The sequence below is a fragment of the Epinephelus lanceolatus genome, chromosome 23 (genome assembly GCF_041903045.1).
Source record: "Epinephelus lanceolatus isolate andai-2023 chromosome 23, ASM4190304v1, whole genome shotgun sequence".
NCBI lineage: Eukaryota > Metazoa > Chordata > Actinopteri > Perciformes > Serranidae > Epinephelus > Epinephelus lanceolatus.
Genome location: NC_135756.1, coordinates 16,060,399 through 16,085,565, shown reverse-complemented (window position 1 = coordinate 16,085,565; position 25,167 = coordinate 16,060,399). Strand labels below are relative to the sequence as shown.

General features: G+C 41.9%; 1 protein-coding gene across 1 annotated transcript in view; it reads right to left on the bottom strand.

Moving 5' to 3' along the window:
* plxna4 (plexin A4) overlaps positions 1–25,167 on the bottom strand; it is a 322,421-nt gene that overhangs the window by 272,163 nt on the left and 25,091 nt on the right. Inside the window, exons 2-3 of the mRNA XM_078165425.1 lie at positions 18,453–19,801; positions 906–1,088 (exon numbers count right to left, since the gene is read on the bottom strand). Of these exons, the coding sequence (XP_078021551.1) occupies positions 906–1,088; positions 18,453–19,697 (1,428 nt within the window). The 5' untranslated portion in view covers positions 19,698–19,801. The remainder of the gene's footprint in view (positions 1–905; positions 1,089–18,452; positions 19,802–25,167) is intronic.

The window sequence follows — 25,167 nt, the reverse complement described above, 5'->3', positions numbered from 1 at the left end:
GGAGTGTGACATGTTTTTCAAGGGAGAGACGGTTATGGTCAGAGATGTTCACAAACACTATGGTCGACACTTGGAGCTACAAAAAGATTCTCAAAGGTTTTCAGGACCTTTAAAGCCATCAGAGCCCATCAAATTACTAATTATGTAATAATAATCTAGATTCCCCGTTACTGTATTACCAATTACTAGACAGAAATGTGGTACATTGTGAAGAACAAATGTGAGTTATATAGTTTCCTGTGCTGATACACTGGAATGCAGTTAAGCAAATCACTTAATAAATGATGTACTCCATCCTATTCTGATCCCTCAAACTGCCTCAAGAAACAGATAAGAAACTTTGTCTAATCGATTCTGCAACATGCTGATCTGTGCTGTCTAGCAAGTTCTGCAACATGCTGATGTGTGCTACAATCTGCCCCTAGGGTTCTGGATTTTATACAAGTCCAAAGTGAAGGAAAAGTACAGCGGATACTCCTGATACTGGGTGTATACGAGTGTATGTGTGATATATGGTGCAGTGGATGAGGAGGATGTTGAGAGATACCAGATAGCCTTGGCTCTAGGAATAAAACCCCCTCAGGGGGCTCTCCTGATCCCCATTCTCTCAAAACACACACACACACACACATTCAAATTCTCTCCACAGTGAAGTACACACACTTCCTCCTTTCACTCTCTCTCTCTTTCATGCACCCCCCCCCCCCCCCCCCCCCCCCACATATACAGCCGACTCAGCTGATTTGCCTGAAAGTCAATCTGCCTTACTACTACTATCCTTCCTCCAATTCAGTAGTCCCCAATTCCCAGTCCTTACTCCACATTCTGACAGAGAGAAACCAAATCTCTGCCTCCATCAATTCATCCATTTCTGCTACCTTTAATCCTATATGACTGCTCCTTACCTTCTTGACGCGTCCGCTTTTTGTGCCCACGAAGACCAGCGAGTGGTTCTTGTAGACGTACGCAATGACGGAGGTCATTTTGTCAACAGCGTCAGAGAAGAGAGGTTTGCCACGCACCATCTCGGACACACCCAATGGCGCGTTCATGTCAAGGCCACAAAAGTCATCGTCAATGGTCAAGAGCTGCAGTGAAGAAAAAGAAGAGAGAATACATTATACATCAGATTTAATATCATAAATTTAATGTTTTTGACGAGAAATTTAACATGAAGGGAACTGCTTAGGCCAGCACCTAATGGTTTCTTCTTGGATGAATCTGTATGCCTCAAAGGTTTTAAGGTAGGGCGGTTTAAGTAGAGAGTTAGGCAGAGAGTCTGGTAGTAGTATTGAGCTTGGTTATCCACATATAAACCTACATCTGGTCTGATAAACAGCGAAGAGTGAACTCGAGATTAATGAAATGAGAATCAATATTTTGTGCCTGAGTATATTTTAGTAAGGGACAGATATGGATCTGGGGGAGGTCAACAAAGGAGAAACAGTTTGTATGTGAGAGAGACTGAGAGCATTTGTATGCATGTGTGCGTCTACTGGTCCACATGCAAGAAACAGCAAATGTGGAAAGAAGTAAGAGAGAGAGAGATGAAGATGGAAGAAGACTGCAGTCAGGCTCTAGCTCTGTAATAGCGCCAGAGGCTGCTCTGTCAGGCACAATTCCCCACCGTCCACCCAATGCTACAGCAACTGCAGAAATGCCAGTGCGGCAAGATATTCAATGTGAAATGATTCAAAGTGAACTGAGGGAAATAAAAAAGAAGTGCTGCATCGTCACACTGAGGCAAAATCGCTGCAATGCATCTAAATTTATATCGAAATCTGAATCAGAGGAGGGAGAAATCCAACTCTTGATGGAGGTTCATCTGTTATGCTTTCTGTGCGGACATGCTGCTGTGATTTTGTTATTTAATACAGATGGGTGTGTTTCACGTATCGTGTCTCTCTACATTTTGTGTTTGCATGCGTGTGTTTTATCCAGCCGGGGGGGATATTCATACCAGTCACTGTGGGCAGAATGACTTATGGGTTTTGATAAGAGAATAATGGTGCTGGGGATTGGTCATTATCCTACGAGTATGGATGGATATGAAACACTGGGTTTAGGACTGAAGCAGGCATCGCTCTTGATTAATAGCTTAGCAATGTGGTGGGTTGCTGTGGGGAGAGAGGCCTTGGCAGTTGACACTGCCTTTAAGTTCTTTCAAAATGCACACAAATCGTCAGTAGTAAGGGGAGATAGTGTGTATGAGTTATGAAATACAAGCGCTGCTGTAATGACTTGATGAAAAGCAATTCCTTGCGGACTGATTTGAATGTTCAAATCAAGTCCTTGTAATACATTATGAAAACTACTGGTCTGATATGAATGATTACGCACACACCGGTTGATAATAGCTAATTAAAGGCCCAACACAAGGTTAGCTGAAATTAAATTAATGTTTAACAACAAAAGGAACATGTCAGGTAAAGCAAAACATTAGACGATATAACTTTTAACTTACTGCAATTTACCTGGGCCTTACACAGGATTATCCTTCCTCCAAAACAAAAGGTGACTATGAACCGACACAATCTTGGCTTTCATTTGATTAAAAACCTATCGAGCCATTTCAAATCAGCAGCTGCTTCGTGGTTTGAGCAACAGAGGTGGGGTGCTCTGGGGGGCAGAGGGTCTTTTAGTTTATGTCTTATTTTCTGTTTTTCCTCCTGGAAGTGCACCCCCTGGGCTTTCGATCAATCTTGCGAGCACCTAGTGTCTCCTCACAACCTTTCACTAAAGGCCATCATCATCATCAGAAGCCTCAGACTGAGCCACAGAGGAAATATGAGGTCTGCTTTCATTAGACAAATGGAACATGGCTGGTCCGGGCCACAATGAGCTTCAGGCTATATCACGGTGTTATATGAGATGATATGGATGATCAATAGAGATAACCTGAATTTGGGTCAAGATCGTGTCACATGTTTAGAGGGTTGAGATGAGGATAGAAAGGAGTCAAAGACAGGTGGAGGTAGAAGAGATGATAGATGTCAGTGCAGGACTGAGATGCCAAAGAGAGTAAACAAAGATGAATGCACAACAAAAAACATATTCAAGTGGACAATTTTTCCTTCAATTCACTACTCGCTCCTTGCCCTCCTCCCTCCCCTGACCTTTTCAGAATGAGCTGTTGTCAAGAATACACTCTCTACAGGTCCTCGTCAAGTCATGTGGTGGCTCAGTGCTGGATTAATGGTGCTCTGATGAGACCCAGGGTCACTCTGTGAGACCACAGTGAAATATCACTCCAGTTTGCAGTGTCAATTTTTGTTAACAAGAAATGTTCGCTAAAGACATATTTTTCATGACGAAGACCAGATGTAGACGAGCTAAAAATAGATCTTTGATAATAAAAACTACGACAAAATTTTTCTTTTTGTTGACAAGACAAGACCAAAATGTTAGTGGTGTGCTAATGGACATTCATAATATTTCCTCCCAATTGTGCGTCTTGTCTGTCTTTCAAAACGTAAGCAATGTCATTGGTTGAATTGGTTGAGGGATGTGTGCAGAGTCCCAGAATCCCAGCCATACAGGTGATGAGGTTCCAAACCGACAGCAAGTTAATGACAACAAAATGATGGCGTCAACACTAAAAGGGTTTGGTCAGAAAAAGGGAATAGATCTATGGACACAATTTATTTATAATTTAGGTGGTATATCTAACCAAGGCAAGGAATCTGGATATTAGTGAAATGAGAGTGAAATGCTGCTTTTCAAATTTGAACACTTGATACAACCATCACCTTTATTCCAAAGTCAGACATCTGTATTAGCTTAATTGAATTGTTTCAAAGATAGAGAACATTTTCACTAAAAGTTGACCACAACGTAATGACTTTTTATCATCTAAAACTGGACTAGAACATTTTGAGTTGTCGACTAAAACTGGTCTAAAACTCTGAAGGATAAAAATGACAAAATTATGACTGAAACTAATAAGCATTTCCGTTAACAGACAACACAGTCTAACAGAAATACATGTAATGAACACAACTTCTTAACAATGCATCATGTGGTGGTGAGTACGAAATGTGTTAACATTACCTGCTGGCAACACTAAAACAATGCCAATACAAAGACTATTATGAATGGTCGCAGTTTCGTTTTGAAACAGCTGCAGTTTGTTTAGGGAACAAAAAGGCTTGGTTCAGTTGAGAGAACAAAATAGTACTTGATCAAGTTTAGGAAAAGATTTCGGTTAAAATAACTAAGTACGGGATGTAAGTTAAGTAAAATTAGTTACTTTGTGTAGTTACGTAAAGTCACGTAAAGTCACATAACTATGTTGACTTTTGGTGTCACACTGAATGGAACAGCTGCTACCTCTTCCCTCGAGAAAATAATTCACAATCAGCAATATTACTCCTCCGTTCTGAAGTAGAAACAAGCCAATACTGGGCTCCATAGTGTCCACTTAACTGTATGTTTTCTCTAGTCATCAGTAAAGGTGTTTCGCTGTGCATTTTTTTAAAAGTCCTTGTTTGTGTGACAAGAAACATCCTCTCTATGTTGCCATCAGTTACAAAGGAGCCTCATCGCCCCAGGGTTCAAAGGTTAACAGGGTCTATCACAAGCAAAACTGAGTGCTTTGTAGCTTTTGGAGCCTCCATGATTGAATGCAGCCTCAAAAGATAATAAAAGGTGCAGCCATTTCCCCCAAGATTGATTACTTATCCCAAAGAGCAAAAGTGGTTTTCGTCATTAAAAATCACTTCACATTATCTCCGAATTTCTGACAACACATTTGTGTGTGACTGCATAAGTGCGGGGTGATGCATGTGCAAAAAGAGGATGCTTTTATATGTGTGAAAATGTGTGTATTTTCATCTCTTGTCACTGACACATGCTGTATTATTTCTACTGGTTGCCAATCACAGCTGCCATCTCTGTCCCACATTCTGCAATCTAATGAAATATACTTTGTCTGTCAGGCCTTTCAGGAAGCAGACACATTTTCATTACGCCACCACCATAACATGACATTTGTAGCTGTGATGCCAAAGACGTGTCTAGTCAGAATACCAAATAATATCAATGTAGCCCTTGACATTGTCTGCCAATGAGACACTGCTGTCACAGCTTCCATCATGTTTTATGCCTCTTTTCGTTCTCCCAACCCATTTCATTAATGCATTTTCAAACGCAAAGGGTTTCCATTTTTCACTGCCTTTCCTATCTCAAGCATGTCTGTTGAATGTCCGATGGCCAGTGCTTTGCAGGTTGTCAACCACTGGCAGACACTGACTGTGTGTAGACCTTGAGGATGTTTTTTTATCTTCGTTTTCTGTCTTTATTTTCCAAGGATCTTACTCATGGGACGCTTGTATGCATTGATTTGATTTACGTGCATGAACACAAATTTTGAATTGTAGTAGAACAAAATGTTCAAAGATAAGAGCAAATTTACAAATGGTTCTGACTGCTCACAGATTTACTGCACGCACCACAAAGGACTGCTGTTCTTCAATAAGATTATTTGGCCATTTATTTAAGCTAACAGATGGCTTTCAATGCATCCAATATTAGATCAATGCTGACTGTTCTCACATTCAATTTCTATGAACAAATTGAAGTGAAAAAGTAAGGAAAAACATCAAACTCCTCCATCGCTGGATGCTGTAGATGTAAGATTATTACTGGTACAGATATAGCTGTACACATCTGAATATGTGTGCGAACTGTTCAGTTATTAACAGTGACTAACAACCCAAATGCCTTGAAACGACAAATTTAATTCTTGCTCAGGTCTTGTGGGTATTGCAGCCAGCGTCCTGCAGCGTAGCAACAGAGGAGAAAGACGGAGGGTTCCTCCCTAAAGACAGAGGGACAGGAGAGCAGAGTCTCTGTATTTGGACAGAGGCCAGGCACTGAGGCAGAATCAGGTCACTCTCAGCCATATCCATCTCTCTGCTTCTGTTTGCCTGCCAGCACCGGCACAAAGAGAGCTCTCTTCTGGACTGTGCAGAGGGATCAGCAGATACAGAGTGGAGAGAAAGAGAGGGGGCAGTGGGCGCGCGCGAAACAGAGAGAGAGTTGCTCAATGCGATTAGTGGGGACTGAAAGAGATCCGCTCTCCAACGCTCTCTGATGTATGGCCTAATCTGGGCTTGCACTGTTGTGAGGGCCCGTTCCATTGGCTGCAAGTTCACGAAGTTAATGACACACATTAAACCACGGAGACATTTCGCTTCATGTCGCTGCTCAACCGTTGGAGGCTCCAAAGAGTCTATTTTCTCGCACTCCAAGCTATTCCTCTTTAATGCGTTATTATACTGCATGTGGCAATATAATTTTAATCCATTTTAGTATGCTCATTCTGCACTTTGATTTTTTTATAATAAGAAGTCTTCATGCAACATTTGTTGTTTATGAGTAGCTTGTTTTACTGCAGAGTGATGGATGATAACACGGCAAAACTTCCCTTACAAAGAAGGACTGGAGGAGTAAAACGAAAAAAAATATATCCTAGTGGTTGCTCTTTGTATAATTATCCACTTAGACATCCAGTATTTCCTCTAGCCCACTGTGCTAAATGACTGACCTGCCAAGATGATTGGCGGCACTCGAGAATTATGCCATGACTAAGTGGGTTTGCAGTGTTCATTGTATGATATAATGTCAACATTCAATTTAACTATACTAAAACATTGGCTGTATGACTCCTGCCGCAACAGTGAATCACTCTGACGTAAAGCTTCTGCAAAAACAGTATTCATTTCCCTAGCTATATATCAAGGTATGGAGGAGAATGTTTAGCTCACAGTGACTGGAAAGGATATAAAGCATGTTAGGTCTTATACTTTAAATTAATTATCTGCTGTATACGGAATTTCTATTTCCTATGTATAACATATTTAACTCAAGATACATACTAGTTTATGGCAGCAGACAAATTAGACTGTTTTGAACAAAATTGGTTTTATGGTGATTCATGCAGTATGTAATTAAGTCTCCCCAGATACAAAATGTTTAGCAAAGACTTCATGAAGGTGGAATTTATTGCAGGACAATTGTATTAGAGACCACAACAGTTTTAGCTGTGTGAGCCTTATAAACTGCCTATTAAGTGTACTGTTTGAGACTTTTTTTTAGATTGGCTGCAAATGTGACCGTTGGAAATGTCAACAGACTAATTTCATTTTGGCATCTGAGATACTCAAAAGTGGTTTATTTTGAATCGAAGCTTAAATTCTGCTGGTAGCTAGTAGTTTTTGGGGGGAAGAAAACTGTGGAAAAGACATTGTATGATTGTTAAGATCTTCACAATAGCCTTCAGTGTCACCAAAATGGCTCTTCTTTCACCTGGCTAGTTTGCTATGTAACTTACACTGCATGGCAAAGCAGTTTATGTTCAGTCACAAATCATCTCTGTGTTAAGAGACCCAATAGATATGTTGGCTTTTCCTGACAATATTCTCTATGATGATGGAATACATTATATATGCATACTTATTGAGCTGTACAGTAACATTACATTAGTAATGCCACTGACCACAGTCGTGTGATTAGCACCAACTCTGCATCACATTGTTTCTTTGACCCAGGAACCTACACGCATTCAGTTGATTTAATTTCATTTGCAAGGTTGTTCTTGCTCTCACTGAACTACTGAATGTGTTTGTAGCGTTCTCTGGTCCATTTGTCTATGCTGACTCTTCAAGAGGCCTTCTATTAAATCAGAGGTAGCATACATTAATAGATCACTATGTTATTAATTAGTTTTACATTTAGGTGCATATGAAATGTGGTATATTTCCTTCAACCCAAACCATGATGTTACCAATTTGGGTTAAGTTTCTATGCTTGGTAATGATTTACTGAAGCCTGTCTTACACTGCTGGTATATTACAGCTGATGTAGCATTAATTAGAAAATGTATTAGGCTATTGGGATTTATCACAAATGACATTCAATCAATAAAATTCATCTCACTTTGATTTGCCAAAAATTAAAGTGATCCTTCATGAGACAGTGTCAGACCTAAATGCAGCTCTTGAGGATAAAAATTAAATATGCTGTTTAAAGTTCAGGAAAATATGCAGTTGTCATGTTAGAAATAAAAGATGGGCATTGAGAGTTAACTGAGCGGTAAAATAAATATATCAACCTACAAATTTACATGAGCAGTAATTTTCTGCCAGCATTCCTCGCTTGCCTTATTCACAGCAACAGTGATGCTCTTTGCTGTGAATACTTTTTCAGTACTCTTATGTGGCATGTGATCATGGAGTCATGATAATGGAGTCAAATGATGCACCAAATGCCCCCCTTTAAAAGTGTGTGTGCACAGAGCCTGATGAAGAAAAGCCTGAAAAGCCTGGGTTAACAAATACTGTTGATAACCACCTTCATGGTACCCATTATTTCTGACTGTGGCTTAAGGCTTCGCAGAGTCAGCTAAGTTATAGAAAGACTGGCTTTGTCAAACTTGCTTACTGATACACCCCTCTGGTTTCCTATTTGTCACTTCTGTGATAGACCTGCTGTGATGAGTTATGAACACTGAACATGAAATCTGAATGTCTATGCTGTTCTCTGATCTGCTTACCCCGGTGAAAAGCTGAAGAATCACATCTGGTGCCATTTTTATTTAGCTAAAACCTTTGAGTCTGCAAGTTTAAATGAAGCTCTACTTCTCATTTGTTTGTGCCTGTGAGGAGGAGTGTGTGTGTGTGTGTGTGTGTGTGTGTGTGTGTGTGTGTGTGGTGTGTGTATCAAAGGGACCACTGGCTACTGTGCCAAGACTTAGTCTGTCTGACTACTCATCCGTGGTGCCCTCCATCACACTAGCAACGCGTGACAGAACACACCATCAAACACACAATGAAGTAAACACACACACACACACACACACACACAGTTGGATGTGCAATACACAAGTCACTCTCCCACATGTGTCCTGTTTCCATAAATCATCTTCCCATTTCCCTCTTCACAAAAACAGTCTGTTTTGGAAACTGTCAGACCTTATACTCAATTGAGTCATCTGAGGGCTATTCTGGTTTTAGATGCCTTTTGAGGCACAAACAGAATGAGGAGCAGAATGTCAAAGGAAGAGAGAAGCCTCAGTATCACAGCCCAGCTGGTCAAATGCTCTATAAACACACATAATTAAGTCTGATTACACAGGGACAAATATACTGCCAAAAGGACAAGAAGCAGTAAAACATTTATATGATGAAATTTATAGTGTCTAGGGATTAGTTCAAGGTTCAAATCATGTTGGGTAGGTAGGAGTGGCGTTAAAGCTAGAGTTGGTATCCTTTATCAAAATAACTTTGTGTCATATATGCTGAAACTGTCACTATAGAGACTCCTCTTCCTACTTCTTGTAATCAACCACACCAAAAACAACCAATCAGAGCCAAGGAGTCTCTAACACAGCTGTCAATCATGCCAAACACCGCCGTGAACTGAGGTCAAACTAGGCAGCACTGATCAAATATGAATCGATATTCTGTTACTGCATGGCCTATTTCTTGCCTCAAATGTTTTCAGAAACATATTTAAGCATAGTTTTTTAGCTATAAATGTGAAAGTTTGACCCAGCCACCATGTTGGAAATAGTCAACTGAAGTACCAAGCACCGCCAATTTGCCGGACCAACTTTCTGAAATATGTTTCTGAAAAAAACTGAGGTGAGAAACAGCCAATGCAGTGACAGAATCTTGATTAATATTTGATCAAAGCTGCTTAGATTGGCAGTTTGACCGCAGATAATGACATGATTGACACCTGCATTAAAGACTCCTCGGCTCTTAATTGTTTTTGTTCATGTGCAGTAAGGCAATTAGTAGCACTACAAGGCCAAAGCAGAGGCAGAGGAATAGAAAAAGTTAGCTTTTATAACAGAAACCGACTAAAGCTTTAAGATGAATGGATGTTTAAAGAGAGACGGGACCATGGATACACAGTATACTCCATAATAAACAGAGATATTATTCCTGTAACAACTGGCTAAACTGAAAAATGTCATTCTTCTGTAAATCCAAAGTGCATTTCATCAGCTTGGGAGCGGGAGTCATTGTGAATCTGTTTCTGATGGCTGGAGTTCAGCGCTCTTTGTCGTTTTGTAAAGGCATCCTCAGGGATTCCTAAAGGGGGAGCCTTTTTTTGCATCACTCTGACTGAATCATGCTCAAAAGTGTCGATGCTGAGTATAAGCACTGTCACCAAGCAGATTTAATTCCCCTTTGCATGGTGTCTTGGGGACTGTTTGGAAAACCATTCATAATAACACACAAGGCTGGTTCAATGCCCGACAGTTCATGTACGGGAAGATGTGCCATCAGTCTCAGCAGATCAGTATAGTTACATGACAAAAAAGTGGGGAATGACAGTGTGAGTTAGCATGCATTCATATTAAACAATGCAGGAAAAAAGAGCAAATGTGTGTATACTTAAGTGTGTATGGGTCCACAAGGTTGTACACACCTTGAAATTGATTTATTTGTGCATTATGTTAGCAGGTGTTAATGTATAAAGGCAGGTTTTGATAAGCCTGTGATATTTTTGCTAATTCATGTTTGCAGCTGCTTGCACCTGCCAACCGTTAGCTGAGCAACTACAACAGATAATAAATACTGGTTTGGGAAAACAACCAAATCAGGAACTAACGAAACAGCACGATGAATCTGAATGAAACTGAGTCATCACCGAAGCTGCGCCGGGAGAGAGTGAAGGTGGAAGAATGTCAGAGGCAAGGTGGGAGCTTATGAGATGCAGAGATTGAGGGGAAAAAGAAGGGAATTCTCAAATCAAACTAGCAGCTGAAAATAGAACTCGATATCATAAAGAGAAAAATGTGTCAGATAACTTCCCAACCCATGTTTTCCGCTTCACTCTGCACTGGCAGAAAATCTTTCATTATTTCTTTTGGAATGATTACCAGGTATTACCATCCTATTTTCTACCAAGAGCTGTATTTATTCAAGTGATAAAAAAAACAAATTGAGAAAAACAAGTCTGAATGTATTAGCGACTCGAGTTGACAGTTTATTAGGTATTCTTCATTGCATCCATCACAATCCAATATAGCTTTCACATTTTCTTTCTGTTGATGCTGCATCAGGCTGTGTCATTTGTCAGGATGAAGTTAGTGCCGGAGTTATTTTGGACTGCAGTACATTAAAAGGTGTTGCATTTATGTTGATGGACAAAACGTTAGTCAGACAAGTCGGCCTAACTGGTTAATTTTGCTACTCTTCAGTTTATGGCACTGTGTGCACTGCCCAGATGTGGTTGGAGACAGACAGACAGCTAGCCGCAGAAACAGTAGCCACTGCACACCAGCTGGGTCAGGTAGGAGCTAGCTAGTGGCGTTGCTCATACAGCAATCACCGCTAGTAACACCGTCCCAACCCAACAGTGTTGCTGTGAAAACACTGTGTCCATCCACTGGTCTCCCCCTAGGTCACCGCACTGAGTAAGTGGCATCCCTTTAGCATTGTTAACTACCATTAGTTCTGTTAGCACCATTAGCAGTATCAACACAGCTAGTGGTGCTAACATAGTTAACAATGCTAAAGGGGGTTTTGCGGATCAAATGAAGCTGCTTACTTACAGAGGCTACCTGGGTGAAGAGCAGGGGTGGCCACTATGTTTGTGCCCACCACCATGATGTCGTTACCAGCGGTAATTTCGAATGAGTAGCGCCTGTGGCGGCTGTGGCTCAGAGGTAGAGCAGGTCGTCCACCAATCGAAAGATCAGCGGTTCGATCCTGGGTTCCTCCAGGCTGCATGTCGAAGTATCCTTGAGCAAGATACTGAACCCCAAATTGCTTCCGATGGCTGTTCCATCGGTGTGTGAGTGTGTTAAAACTGAGTAGCAGGTAGCACCTTGTATGGTAGCCTCGGCCACCAGTGTATGAATGTGTGTGTGAATGGGTGAATGTGACTCGTAGTGTAAAAAGCGCTTTGAGTGGTCACTAGATGACTAGAAAGGCGCTATACAAATGCGGGCCCATTTACCATTTACCACTAACTAGCTCCCACCTGGCCCAGCTGGTGCACAGTGGAAAGCAGCCAAGGCTTATATTGGCTAACCAGTGGAGACTGGAGGGTGGGCAGTGGGCACTATCTTTACCACAGCTAGCCAGCTGTCTATCTGCAAAGCCAAAAGAAAATAAAATAAAAGGCAAGAGCTCATGAAACATTGAAATTTCACCCTCTCTGAATGGATAGTGCTTTGAGATGCAGCGTTAAAGCTCACTGAGTCAATGGAGTGGCGGACCAAAAGGGAAAGCCACCTGTATTTCAAGTAATTTTGCCTTTTTTTTTCTTAAAAATTAATGGTTAGTTGTGGCTTATTGGGTGTCAGGCAATTAAAAGCAAAATTCACCGAAGAGGACATTCCTATTCATGACCTTTTGAACCAAATGTATGACTATGATCAACTTCATAAAAAGTAGGACTGATTGAATTAGTTGCGTTGAATCATTTGATAAAGCTTGGTAAATTCAATTGGTAACTCAGTGTATTTTGCAAAATGACTTTAAATAGCGAACAGTACTGCTCACTGCACGAGAGTTAGATAGCGGGAAAGGAGAGACAAAGCAAACAAAAGAGTTTTTAAAGAGCTCGACAAAAGACAAAAATAACAGGGCGAAGAAATGAAGGCACCCAATTCAGTCAGTGTTTTCAGGCGGAGGGCAGCCAGCAGAGTATAGTGTAGGAAGTGGGAGACATTTGTTTAATCACAGAATAATGATATTGTGATGGATTCTGACCTTTAGCAAGTGGTATCATGTATGGAGATTTAATTAGCGAGCCAGCCAGCAAGCAGGATAGCGGATATGTGGATGGAGTGGGGTGAAGTGGGGAGGGGGGGGTGCAGTCTGGATGTTCTTAATGAATCTACTAGCCTTTCCCTTCCTGAGGATGTGGCTGAGACTGACTCATCAGCAGCAGCAGCCAGCCACTGATTAAGCTCCGCAATAAGGAGGAGGAGGGATGGAGATGGTCAGCGCAGGGGACAACACCGCTCAAAGGTTGGTCAAACACGGAACAAAACAGGCGACAGAACAGAGTCGATAACATGAAATATGAGCACGGGTGGGAAGAGAGAGACCGTCATGCTGGAAGAGTTCCTTTTAAGTGAAGCATGAAAAGAGGAAGGGATGAGTGTGTGTTGGGGGGGACTGTGAGAGAGATCAAGAAAAAGACTCAAAGAAACAGCAGCGGCCGAGTAGAATAATCTAATTAATTGGAGTGAATTCAGAATGTGAAGTCGATAGCACATGACAAATGTGGAAGAATAGCCCATGGCATGTTAGTTAATGACATGTAATTAATGATCATTAGCAGAAGGGATGAGAAGACGGCCGTGGCCTGTCAGGGACTTACAGGCGACCTTGTAATTTTCTCGTTCATGTTTAGAGAGGGAGGTTGGGTGAGAGACAAAACTTCGCCCTGTGCTTATGGAAAGCATTGTGAGAGGATATAAAGGGGAAAGAGGGACAGAATCAAAGACGGGAAGTGGAAAGGAAAATGAGAAGAGGGGATGGTGGCATCTGTTTTTATAAGAACATGAAGAGAGGGACAGGCAGAAGGAGAAAAGAGCGGCACAGACAGTGCGCAATGAATCAAGGATGAGAGAGAAGAGAGCACAGAGTGAATTTATTGCGATCCCGCTGTTTTGTTGTTCTGTTTTTTTTTTCTGCTGACACAGTGAACATGGAGGGAGCAGGCAGCATTTTTTTATAGGTCACATGCCACTTCACAATGATCTATGGAGGCAGGCCCTTTGCAGACTTATATTGTTGAGCACGCATTATGTGGCTCAGCCAAGCATGGCCATTTGGGGGAGAGAGGAAGCATCCCCCCCTCACTTACTCTCTCACCATCTATCCTCTCTACTGCTCTACTCGCCCATCACACCACTCTATGTTCATACTTTTTCTTCTCAACTTCTCCCTCTTTTCATCTCTCCCGCTCTGGCTGAAAGCCTTTTAAAAACGGTGTAAAGCAAAAGGTCTGACAGAAGTAAGTGTTTATACTGTCCTACCCAGGCCAGTGTCCTTCAACTATGATTTGATTATTCCTCGTTTCAAAATATTCACATCTCAAAATAAAAAATGTTTCAGTCAATTCAATGGATTTGGTCTTTTACAAGGAATTTTCTTGTCAGTAGATGTCAGTCAGCATATCCCTAGTTTACAGAAGCAGACAATGTGGTATTCTGGACGTGGGCAGCGCCAAAACTTATTTTAGCCAGCTAAAGAAAGGCCCAAATTTAAAGTACCATATCAGTTTAAGTGTACACTATATTTAGAATACTTTCACTGCTTTCCCTTGCTGTCAGACAGCAATTTGACAGCTGTTATGTCCCCTTGAAAGTCAGACTCCATTGAGAAAACCAGTAAAATCACTGAACACATAAGCTGCCTCGATCAGTTATTTCGTTTGTGTTATTGCGTGACTTTGGCATTTTAAATGTTTAGTTCAGAGTCACCAAAGTCACACAATAACACAAACTAACCAACCAACCTTGGCAGTGGTAGAACAGCAGGTGTCCAGTGGCTAAGTGTGTAGAGCAGGCTCCCCATGTACAAAGGCAATGATTACTTACTGCAGCGGCTGCAGGCTCGACTCCAGCCCATGGCCCTTTGCTGTATGTCATCCCCTCTCTCCCATTTTACGCCTCTGCTATCCTGTGATTAAAGGCCTATAATCCCCAAAAAATAGCTTAAAAAAATTGGTAGACCTTTTGTTAGGTGGCTTAAATACGCTTTGCTGTTGCCCCCCATCCACAGCAGTTCATTGCTTAGCTTCCATGGTGGTATTCCTGCCCGATTCTCCAAACTGGGGGCGTGCCAACCACCATCTACTGTATATAACACACGGACTTTGGTCCCTCATACAACCCCACTTCTAAAGACTCAAACTCTCCCTTTGAGCTGACTGTATTGCAGGCACATCCAAAAATGGTTGTTTCCTGCTCCAAGTGAACACTAACCACTGTCATTTACAATAAAAAAAGGTCCTCTTGCAAAGCTGCAAGCTCACAAAATGCCTCCAATACTACAAAGTGGAAAGAAACATGGAAAGAAATGATAATGAGCTGCTAATATGGGCCAGAGTGCCTTTGAGTAAGTTAAAAAATAAAAACCTTTAAACCACACTTTGCACTGGCCGTATTTTTTACAATCTTCATCAGTCTAAATCCTATCTTTGATTCAAAAGACATTTTTATTGAGTCTTGAACATTTTTGCAGGAAAAAATTAGAGCCAAAAAGCAAGAGTAAGAGCTGTACGAAAGTGAGTAGGACCCTTATTTGATATTTATATGGTTGTGTGATTCCTCAATTAGAGTGTCTTGTAAGCGCAGGAACCAAAAAGCACTCTGACTTCCAAAATGTTCTGAGCAACCTTGTTTGGTGTGTTCAAGAGATTACGAGCATGTGTGTGTCTATGTTGGCGCTCTACGCCGAAGGGAAACGCAGAAAGGAGAGGATGTGAATGATGAGTTTAAACTACATTTGTGATGATATCAGAGAGACATGGTGCTCCCAGTCATGCATCATTTAAAGCGGCAAAGGAATTAATCAGTGACTAACAACCAACGATTCATAAAAAATCAACCATGGGATATTAGAGACACCAACCATCCATCACAGACACACACCAGATGAGAGTTGTATTTGCCCACAACTCTTTATTTTAACATGGTCTCATTGTGAGAACACTCATCGGAAATATATACGGCCCTTATTTACATCTACTAATTTACTAATGCTCTAGCAATAGGCCCCTGATTTATGTGTGCATGTATTTAAATATAACTCCTTTTTTATGGCTGTAACATCAACTCCACTCTAAAGCAGCCGAGAATGATCTGATCTACATTCTAACAAATTACTTTCATATAACAATTTATTTATTGCTATTATTCTACTTCATCAAAAGCCTCTCTCTGCCTCTGCATCTCTGCAATAGCCATATTTACAAGTGTGGTGGCACATGTGCACGCGCGTGTGTATGTGTGTCACAACTCATCTATCTCCTGCAGAGTCCACCGTCACTTGTTCAGCGGGGTCTAATTTATGCGGTGGCGGTGGCGATAGTGTGGCGCATGCTGAAATGGCATCATTCCTCAGCGCTAACCCCTGTGTGCTCCCTCACACTTCCTCTCCCTGCTGACAGCTCCACCCCAGGCATGATTTATCAGGCCCTCAAGCAGCAGACAAAGGCGCCCCGGCACGTGTGCCGTGCCAGAGACGGATTAATAGATAAACACTGTGATTCCAGAACCAAACACAAGAGAGGGTCAACTTCATAATGCCTTGCAGATAGTGTATGGCTAAGGTCAGAACAATATGGACTGAGGCGCAGTAAGAGGATCAAATTTATGTTGCTGAAATATGACCATGAGCAAGCAATCAAATTCTTGTTAGAAGTATTTGTGGCTGTATAAATTCTCATCTGTCGCTCTTGTAGATAAAGCAGATGACTAACTTGAGTGAGGAAGATACTATTCGTCGTTCCATTGATTATATTCCTTGGTAAAAAAAATGTATTTTTGCTCACCAGTGCTTTCGTTCCATCAGTATCCTTTTCTAAGTTTTTTTATCTTATATATTTTATATATGTGATATGTTCTTATCTTAAATGTTATTAAACATATCTTATGTTTGTTGTCATGTATGATCTTTGTCTATTTTTTTGCTTTTTATTTAAAGTACACTGAGTCTACGCCTGTCATTTAAAATGTGCTCTAAATAAACTTGGCTTGACTTAATAATAACGAATATTATTTTTAAAGCACCTTTAGTGTTTCCCACAGAATTAGACATATGTGAGGTGGAAGCTGACGACAGAAGGGGGTGACGACAATGACAACAGTTTAGCTAACGTTCTGCCTTTTTGTTGTTTTTGTGTGTCCCTTTGTGATCATTCCTTGTCCCATCTCTGAATTCAGAGGTGTTGAGGGTCAGTAAATGTAGCATTGCCAAAACTCTTACTTTTTTTTTTTTAACTCTCGAGAGCAGTTTGTTGAGTTTGAGTTTATCAGCTTATCACTGATCTGATCAGATCATATTGATGGATTAGAGAAGCAGCTGCTGCAGAGGGGAGTGAAAGCAAACTTTTAGATCCTGCCCTGGACCTCAGGGTACACACTTCCCATACTTCATCTAAAGTAGGTTGAAAAAACAATGGACAACACTAAAACTAGAGCACTGTTGTTCTAAGAAATTGAGTGTTCTATTTCTATATAAAATAACAAATAGTCAAGTTTCACTTTCACTATGCTTGGCATCCTGCTGCCCCACCTGTGCCCAGAGTACGCATTGCTTCAGCACGTGGTGCTATGAATAACAGAACTGTATATACATTCCAACAGTGCTCCCAATAAACAGGCCACGAGTAAATGAATGAATGGGAAACCCTGACCTTTCATAACAGAAATGCTGCACAGTGTTGATAATGGAGGTCGAATGCATTTAATTTTGTTGTAAATACGTACATGTAGCTTCATTAATTTATCAACAAAGTTATAAAAAATATACCAAAAAATTCCAACGCAAAAATGTTCGACCATTCATCTGTAACGATACACCTTTTACTGATCTATATAGTGAAAACAAACCTCTTCAGAGATTTATTCTCACCCACTAGCTACACCTCTCTGAATTCAACATTTGCAAGTGAGCATGTTTCATGTAGAGGAACATGATAACTAACAAATGCACTCTGATCATGGTAAAACTGTATTTCTTGAGGTTGGCAGCTTTTATTAATAACATAATGAGATCAAGAAAGAAAACGCATGAAACAGCTTTGGCTGCTTGTGAAGGTGGTCTAAACATGTAACACCCAATTTAACCTTGTTTTTTATGTGCACAAAGTGAGAAATCAAATGAACTGAATCACTGAATTTGTAATGCTGTTATGGAGAATGGAATTATGGTAATTTGGCTGAGCATTCAGCTGCATTGTTTAAAGGGTGAGCGGATTAAAAGAGGCAGTGGATGGTTAATATCACATCATAATGGGATGGAGCATGAACCCACCCAAGAACACAGTGTTCATCGAGGCCCCCCGCAGTGCACCCAGGCTCATTATTGTTGCATTGGAAGAGCCTTCACAACTGATTTTCCTCCAGAGAGCCTCACCTGCAATGTCCCTCAGTAAAAATCCATTACAACAATAAGAAATCATAAGTGTTTAGTTTTTCTTAATGCAGTCTCATAAAATACCCTTTTCCTAAATGGGTTTGATAAATGCTGCTTTAAGAGGACTGCTTGATGCCTGCTGTTCTGGCAGATTAGGAGCACAGTATTTAATGTTATAGCAGAGAATGTGTGTACTTGTGCATGCAAAGTATGTGTGGATTTTTTTTTAAAAAAAAAGGACTACCAATGAGGTGTATATTTCCCCAGTGCTGCCATTAAACTTGTGTCTGCATAAATGTGGCTCAAAGTCACAAAATGTCTTGTAGTACTTACCGCACTGCTGCAGGGAATATCCTTGACTTTGAGCCAAGCCAGGTCCAGTGTGCCCTCACCCTTGTAGCACGACTGCAGCCTCTCCTTGATTTTTTCATTGATCTTCCGCAGAGAGAAGACACACAGTGCAGAGTCCTGTGAAGCCTGGCGTGGACGCCTCTTTTGGCCTTTTGAGAAGACGGCGAACAAAACGTCATCATCCGGTGCCACATCTAGTGAGCGTGCCAGGATAGCACCAGCTTTGGACAGGTAGGCCGCCTCGAGTAATCGGTACTCCACGTTGCCGCTAATGCATCCAATAGGCACCTCCACATAGGAGTTAAAGGCGGTGTCTGCCTTGCAGAGGCGGACTATCTTGGAGGTGTAGACCTGCTCCCGACCGGTAGAGGAGGATCCAGTGGTTGGCCCACCCCCCATTTCAGGCTGCAAAGTCAGGAAATAGACAAAGTTCCCACTGGCAAAGCCATAAATGTAGTATATGTCAAAGTCTGGGATGACAGTGAAGGTGTCTGAAGGAATCTTAATCATAGAGGCCACAAACTCGTCATGGAAGACATAAGCAAACATGCCATCCTCCTCCGAGTTTCTGGCCAATTTGCGGCTAGAGATGGTAGGGAAGTACTCTGGTTTGCCATCCACTGCCGTGGCTACAAAGAGCATGTCTGGAGAGGCATTTCCATATGATACAATAACACCAAACACAGAGCCACTCTCATTGACACCTGAGAGGTAGTGCTCCTTCTTGTGGAAGGGCTCTCCCAGTTTGAAAAGGTCATCTAGACGGAGGAGTTTGCAGATGCCCTGGTAAAGGCTGCCACAAGCCAGCAGCCGGTTCTCCCGATAGTCCATCAGAAGCATCTTGTTGACATTGTTGGTGAGTGTAAGTGGCTCACTGCAGGGCTGGACAATACGTGGTGGGTAGCACTTGCGGTTGTCTTCATCCGGGCCGGTCTCGTGGGACACCTGGACCTCCAGGCCTGGGGACAGTTTGTATATGCGATTGACTGCTCCCAAATAAACATTGCCATTGCGATAGTCCACTGCCAGATGGTTAAATGTCCACTCAGGGTTCTCAGCACGAAATGATGCATACTCCTCCTCCTGAAGGGATGCTGTGATCACTTGGGAGCCGGCACTGTGAGCCTGTGGGGCTTGCACCACTGTTTGTGATGTCACAGGAAGCGCCAGACTGGACAGGAAGCAGCATACAAAAAAGCAGGTCCATGTCCTGGTGAGGGACGTCATGGCTGTTCTGAGGCTGGGAGTGGTGAGGAGAGGGAAGGAGGCACAGTCCAATACTGTCGGCCAATCGGGATCAAGCCTCTCTCGAGATGGAGGACATTATGTACCTAAAGAGTGAAGAGACAAAACTCAGTCAAAAACAGCATCATGAACATAAACCAAATATTAACACACATTCAAGGAAACTGTCACACGGTATTGATGGATATACATTATGCATATGAAGACTGTATGATGTGATCTATGTTCTAATTTTATCTGGCACAGATTAGAACAGAGCATCTTTGCAAAGAATAATGAGGAAAACAGGTGAAGAGGGCACACACTTGAGATTGTAGCACAATCTATAATTAGAAAAGAAATGGGCTAGACAGAAAAAGGAATGAGGCTGAGGCACAGTAGAGGTTTAAAAGGCAGAGTGTAGAGACAGCTTCAGCCAATAGGATCAGTCTATGGATTGAGGAAGGGGACAGGAGAGGAGGAGTAATGCATCGTCTCAGAGGAGGTGATCAGCATGGCTCTGCACCATCTCTCTGCATGGACCCCTACCTCTCAACACCCCTCCTTGCCTTTCTGCTCCAGCCACTATGCACCTAATTGATTCTCCCCTTGGAGTAGCAATTTGCATGCTTTGGCAATTTCTCTCTTTTCTCCCAATAGGGCAGCTCACCTGCTGACACTGCTAGCAGAGAGAAAAGGACCTTCTTTTTCTTTTTAACATACCTACACACACACACACACATACACACAGAGACACACACACACAGAAGCTTGCACACACACAAAGTAGGTTTATGGGCAGAGGAGGAACAATTAGGGAGGAAATGCAAGTGGTTGCAGAAATAAGCATCCCTATAGTCCTTGGGTCATTTGCAAAGTCTCAGCATTACACATACAGCCGTAGCAGACAGGCACACACACACACACACACACACACACACACACATGTGTAAAACCATGCTAATTTAATGAACATTTTGCACGTGGTGGGCAGAACTGTTACATCTATACTGTCAATGCACCCAGCACACAGTACCACACACACCAGCTCAGATTATCAAAGGGAAATGACAGCATTTCCTGTAAACATGGTGGTCCCCTGTGTGTTCCCACTCATTAGGCCTCTCCAATGACAAACTGTGTGTTATGAGGAGTGGTGTTCACCTGCGTAGTATCCACACACTCACGTGAATGAAAGCCCTGCTAATCCAAATAACATTAAGCACTGGAAGCTGGTGCGTTCAACCTAAATTCAACCCTAAATAGAGGGATTGCAGTTGTGATTAAGGTAGTATTTTGATCAAAATACGTATTGTGCATGGTGTTTGCAGTACAATCTAGCAGTATGTAAAAATAGTACAAGCAATACCAACATCCTTTCTTTTCAAATTCAATTCATAAGTCTTCATGCTGTTGTGTGAGAGGTACAGGGTGAAGACAGGAAAATGTTTGATGTGTCACTCACATCAAAGATATGCTTGAGTTTGTTTGTCAGACTTAATGCAAATCTCCATCAGCAAAACAGACAGGTTTACTGAGCAATGTCATGCTTGTGTTTTAGCTCAAAGCAAAAGATACAACAGTGTATAAAAAATAAATAAGAAAAATTCCAATATTTACATAGCACAGCACCAAAAAGTTTCTTGAAATAACTAAAAATGCGCAATTACTTTTTTCACAAATTTTCTCTTTACTCATTATAGCATAAAATTCCATTTATCTTAAAGAGTCTTTGTCTTACAGCTACAATTGATACGTTTTATGATCATATTTGCTGAAACTATCACTACATCAACAAGTCAGAGAGTCTGTGAAAAAAATCATGTCCCCTCTACTCCTATTGCCTCCAGCGGCATTTGTTAAAATTTACCGTGGCTCACAGACAACAACCAATCAGAGCCAAAGAGTCTTTAAAGCAGCTGCCAATCATGTCAATCATCACTCATGAGCTAAGCTGTAAAATGATAAAGTTTTTGACATGGCTGCCATGTTTGCTGCACAAACCACCGCCCACTAGCTGCACCAAATTTCTCAGCTTACAGCTAAACAGTACACTAAAATATGTTCTTGGAAACACTTGAGGCAAGAAAAAGGCAAAGCAGTGACAGAATCTTGAGTCATACTTGATGTTTGACCTAGTTTGACCATGCAGTTCACAAGCAATGATTGACAGCTGCCTTAGAGACTCCTCAGCTCTGATTGGTTGCTTTCGTTCATGTGCCGTAGTGCCATTAAAAGCAATTCAAGGGGGCAAAGGTTTACACAGATCATCTGTCAAATGTGCTTCTGTGTGGATATAGTGACAGTGTCAGCAAGTGACACAAACTTATTTTGATCAAAGTTACTAACTACAGCTTTAAGATGCTGTTTTACTATGATCACGATGAACGCTTGCACCCATAAACGGTGGTGCTGCCTGACAGTATCCAGCCAAAGATCTCATCTCAGGTTCATATCTAAGCAATCACAAGTTGTGGCGGTGTCAAAACGCAACCCCTCTGCAATCTCACCAATCTCCCCTCCATCTCCTGGCAGGCAGAGAGAGAAAGAACAGAGCAGACAGCCTCTCCACACATGATAAGAGGACCAGAGAGGATGATGAGAGGAATAAAAACTGATACAGAGATAGAAAAGGTGACGCGTGTGTTCAAATGTGTGTGTTTCTGCACGGAGGAGTGTGAGTCAAAGAGTGATCATTACCACAGCGATGACACAGGCGTAAGGCACGAGGGTGAAGAGAGAGACAGGGACAGGGAAATAATAATAATAGAAACATGCAAAATACCCTGCAGTCAATACAAATTCAGTGACACGTTATAAAGATGTTACGGTAAGTATCTAAACCCCCAAAAACTCTTTTGCAAAAGCAAAGTGTGGTGTGAGGTACAATCAACACACTGGGGAGTCTGGAAAAAAAATAACATTACCACATTCACCAAATTGGTATTTGCAGCAGGGCAATTGCAGTGAAAGGGGTTTCTGTTATTGTGCCCACCCACTAAAGAGAAAGCAGGTGTAAGAGAGAGAAACCGCAGAGAGGGAGAGGGTTAGTGAAAGGAGCTGGAAGCTGCTGCTGCTACTTGGGGAGTAATGACAGGGCAGTGAGCCCATAATGTTCCCCTAAAAATAAAGGGGAGCTGCAAATTAATCTCACACATGGAACAGCACTGGAGCTCCCATCTCTCATTTACCTAGCAGGAGGGATGGCCATAACAAAGTGTTCCTCTGAAATTCCCAGACAACTTTATTCAGCAGTTATTATTAATAGAAAAGGAGACAGAAAGGAAGGAGAGAAGACGGAAAGAGGCTATGGGGGAAAAGAAGGGTGTGAGACATAGTGAGAGATGTAGGGAGAGGCTGTTATAGCACCTTCACATCCACCTATTCTCATGAGTATTAACACTACTGTGCTCTAACCCAGCTGACATCCAAAATAAAACAAAAAAACACAAAAGAAAGGCTCCCGGGAGTCTCCCTTGAGAAATACATGGGACTTTTGCAAGCATAAAACACTAAAAAAATCTAAAAAGGGAAAAAAAATGACACTCATCAGCAGTACCCTGCAACGGCAGTGTGTCTGCCACATGAATCTGTTGGTGAAATGCAATTATCCTTGCTGACGGGGGGGACAAGCTCGTTTAGTTGCTGTTTGCCTTTGCCTGCTGATCATCAAGCGCTATTAATTAAAGCTTACTTTGGTTCTAAGGATTTATACATCAGACACGCACGCGCGCACACACACACACACACACGGGGACTGATTATTCTAACACAGTTTATCTTTATCCAGTTGCGTGCCATTAGTACACACTTTTTCCCTCGCCTGCTCTGAAATTAAGTGTAAATGTAAATGCACATTACAATAAGGTGTGACGCTAGGGGTGATGATGTTTAAGATGAAGTGTTAATTACAGCATGGCAGTAAAATAACTTGTAATTACATTGTCAGAATAGTTTATCCACTTAATAAAAAATAATCATTTATGCTTGTTTTGACTGTGTTTAGACAAAACGCTTCAAATTCAAGGGGGCAAGTTGTTAAAAATTGCCAGCCTGAGAATGTGGCCAATGTAAAAGGCAGCGTGGCTTCGAGTACTGTGACCTAACTGTTGTGGGCTCGCTGAAAGTTTTACTAAACATCAAATCCATGAGCACACACAATCACACATTAACAGCATCATAGACATCAAAGAGCGCTAATGAATTTATGATAAGCACCACACTCTTTCCCCGACGTACACTTCCAGTATCGCTGGAACTGTGGGCAAAAACAACACTGTGTGTTTGTGTGCATTATCTCCATCTGTGAGACTCAAGACTGAGCACGAGCTCGGTCTTTGGAAAATAATTGGGATGTTTCTGTGTTCCCATTTCGTTTTCTGTGTTTTTAAATGCTGTCAGCAGCCAGCCAGGAGGAATCACATGATAACTGTAAAACTGCTGCCTAAAAGGGAGACATAAAACGCATTTACATTCATAAATGTGTGACTTCACCAATTAGGGTATTATCTTGTTTTCAGGGGAGACGGTGAAATGTGGTTCAATTCGAGGAGAGGAGAGGACACAGAAAAGAGGAGAGGAGACTTTTTTTTACTTTTAGGAAAGAAGAGAAGAGGAGGAGGAAAGGGGAAGAGAGGAGAGAGAAGACAGGCAAGGAAAGGTGAGGAGAGGAGATAAGAGGGGAAGGGAGGAGATGAAAGGAATGGGGAGGAGAAGAGGAAGGAGAAGAGAGGAGATGAGGAGGAAGAAGAAAGAAGAGATGAGAGAGGAGGAGAGGAAAAAGGGATTCAAGGAGAGGATGGTAAAGGAGAGAGAAGAGAGGAAGTAAAGGGGAGGAAAGGTGACAAGGAGAGGAGAGAAGAACGATGAAGAGGGAAGGAAATGAGAGAAGAGGGAAAGGGAGGAGATGAGAGGAAAGGAGAGGACAAGAGGAGGGAGATGAGAGGAGGAAAGGGAAGGAGAGAAGAGAGAAGAGAGTGGAGGGAAAGGAGAAGAGGGGAGGAGGCTGAAGGAGAGGAAATGGAAAAAGAGGGGAGGGTAGAAGAGAGGAGGAGAGAGGAGAAGAGGGGAGAAAAGGGGAGGAGAGGAGGAAAGGAAACGGGAGGAAAGGAGTGCAGACAGAAGGGGAAAGGAGAAGAGAGGGGAGAGACAAGAGAAAAGAGGGGAGGAAGCCTGAGGAGAGGAAATGGAAAAAGATGGGAGGGGAGAAGAGGAGAGAAGAGAAGAAGGGAGAAAGGGTGAGGAGAGGAGAGAGGAAAGGAGAGGAAATGGAAAAAGAGGGGAGAGTAGAAGAGAAGATGAGAGAGGAGAAGAGATTTATTAGTTTCTCTGGATGTGTCTGAGCTCCATCAGGTGAAGTGGCATTGCCATGGCTACACACCAGAAATGTGTTGGCAGATGGATAAAATGTGTTTTACCCACCCTAAAGCAGATGACAGTTTTTCTGCACCATCTCTCACACATACATTTAGTC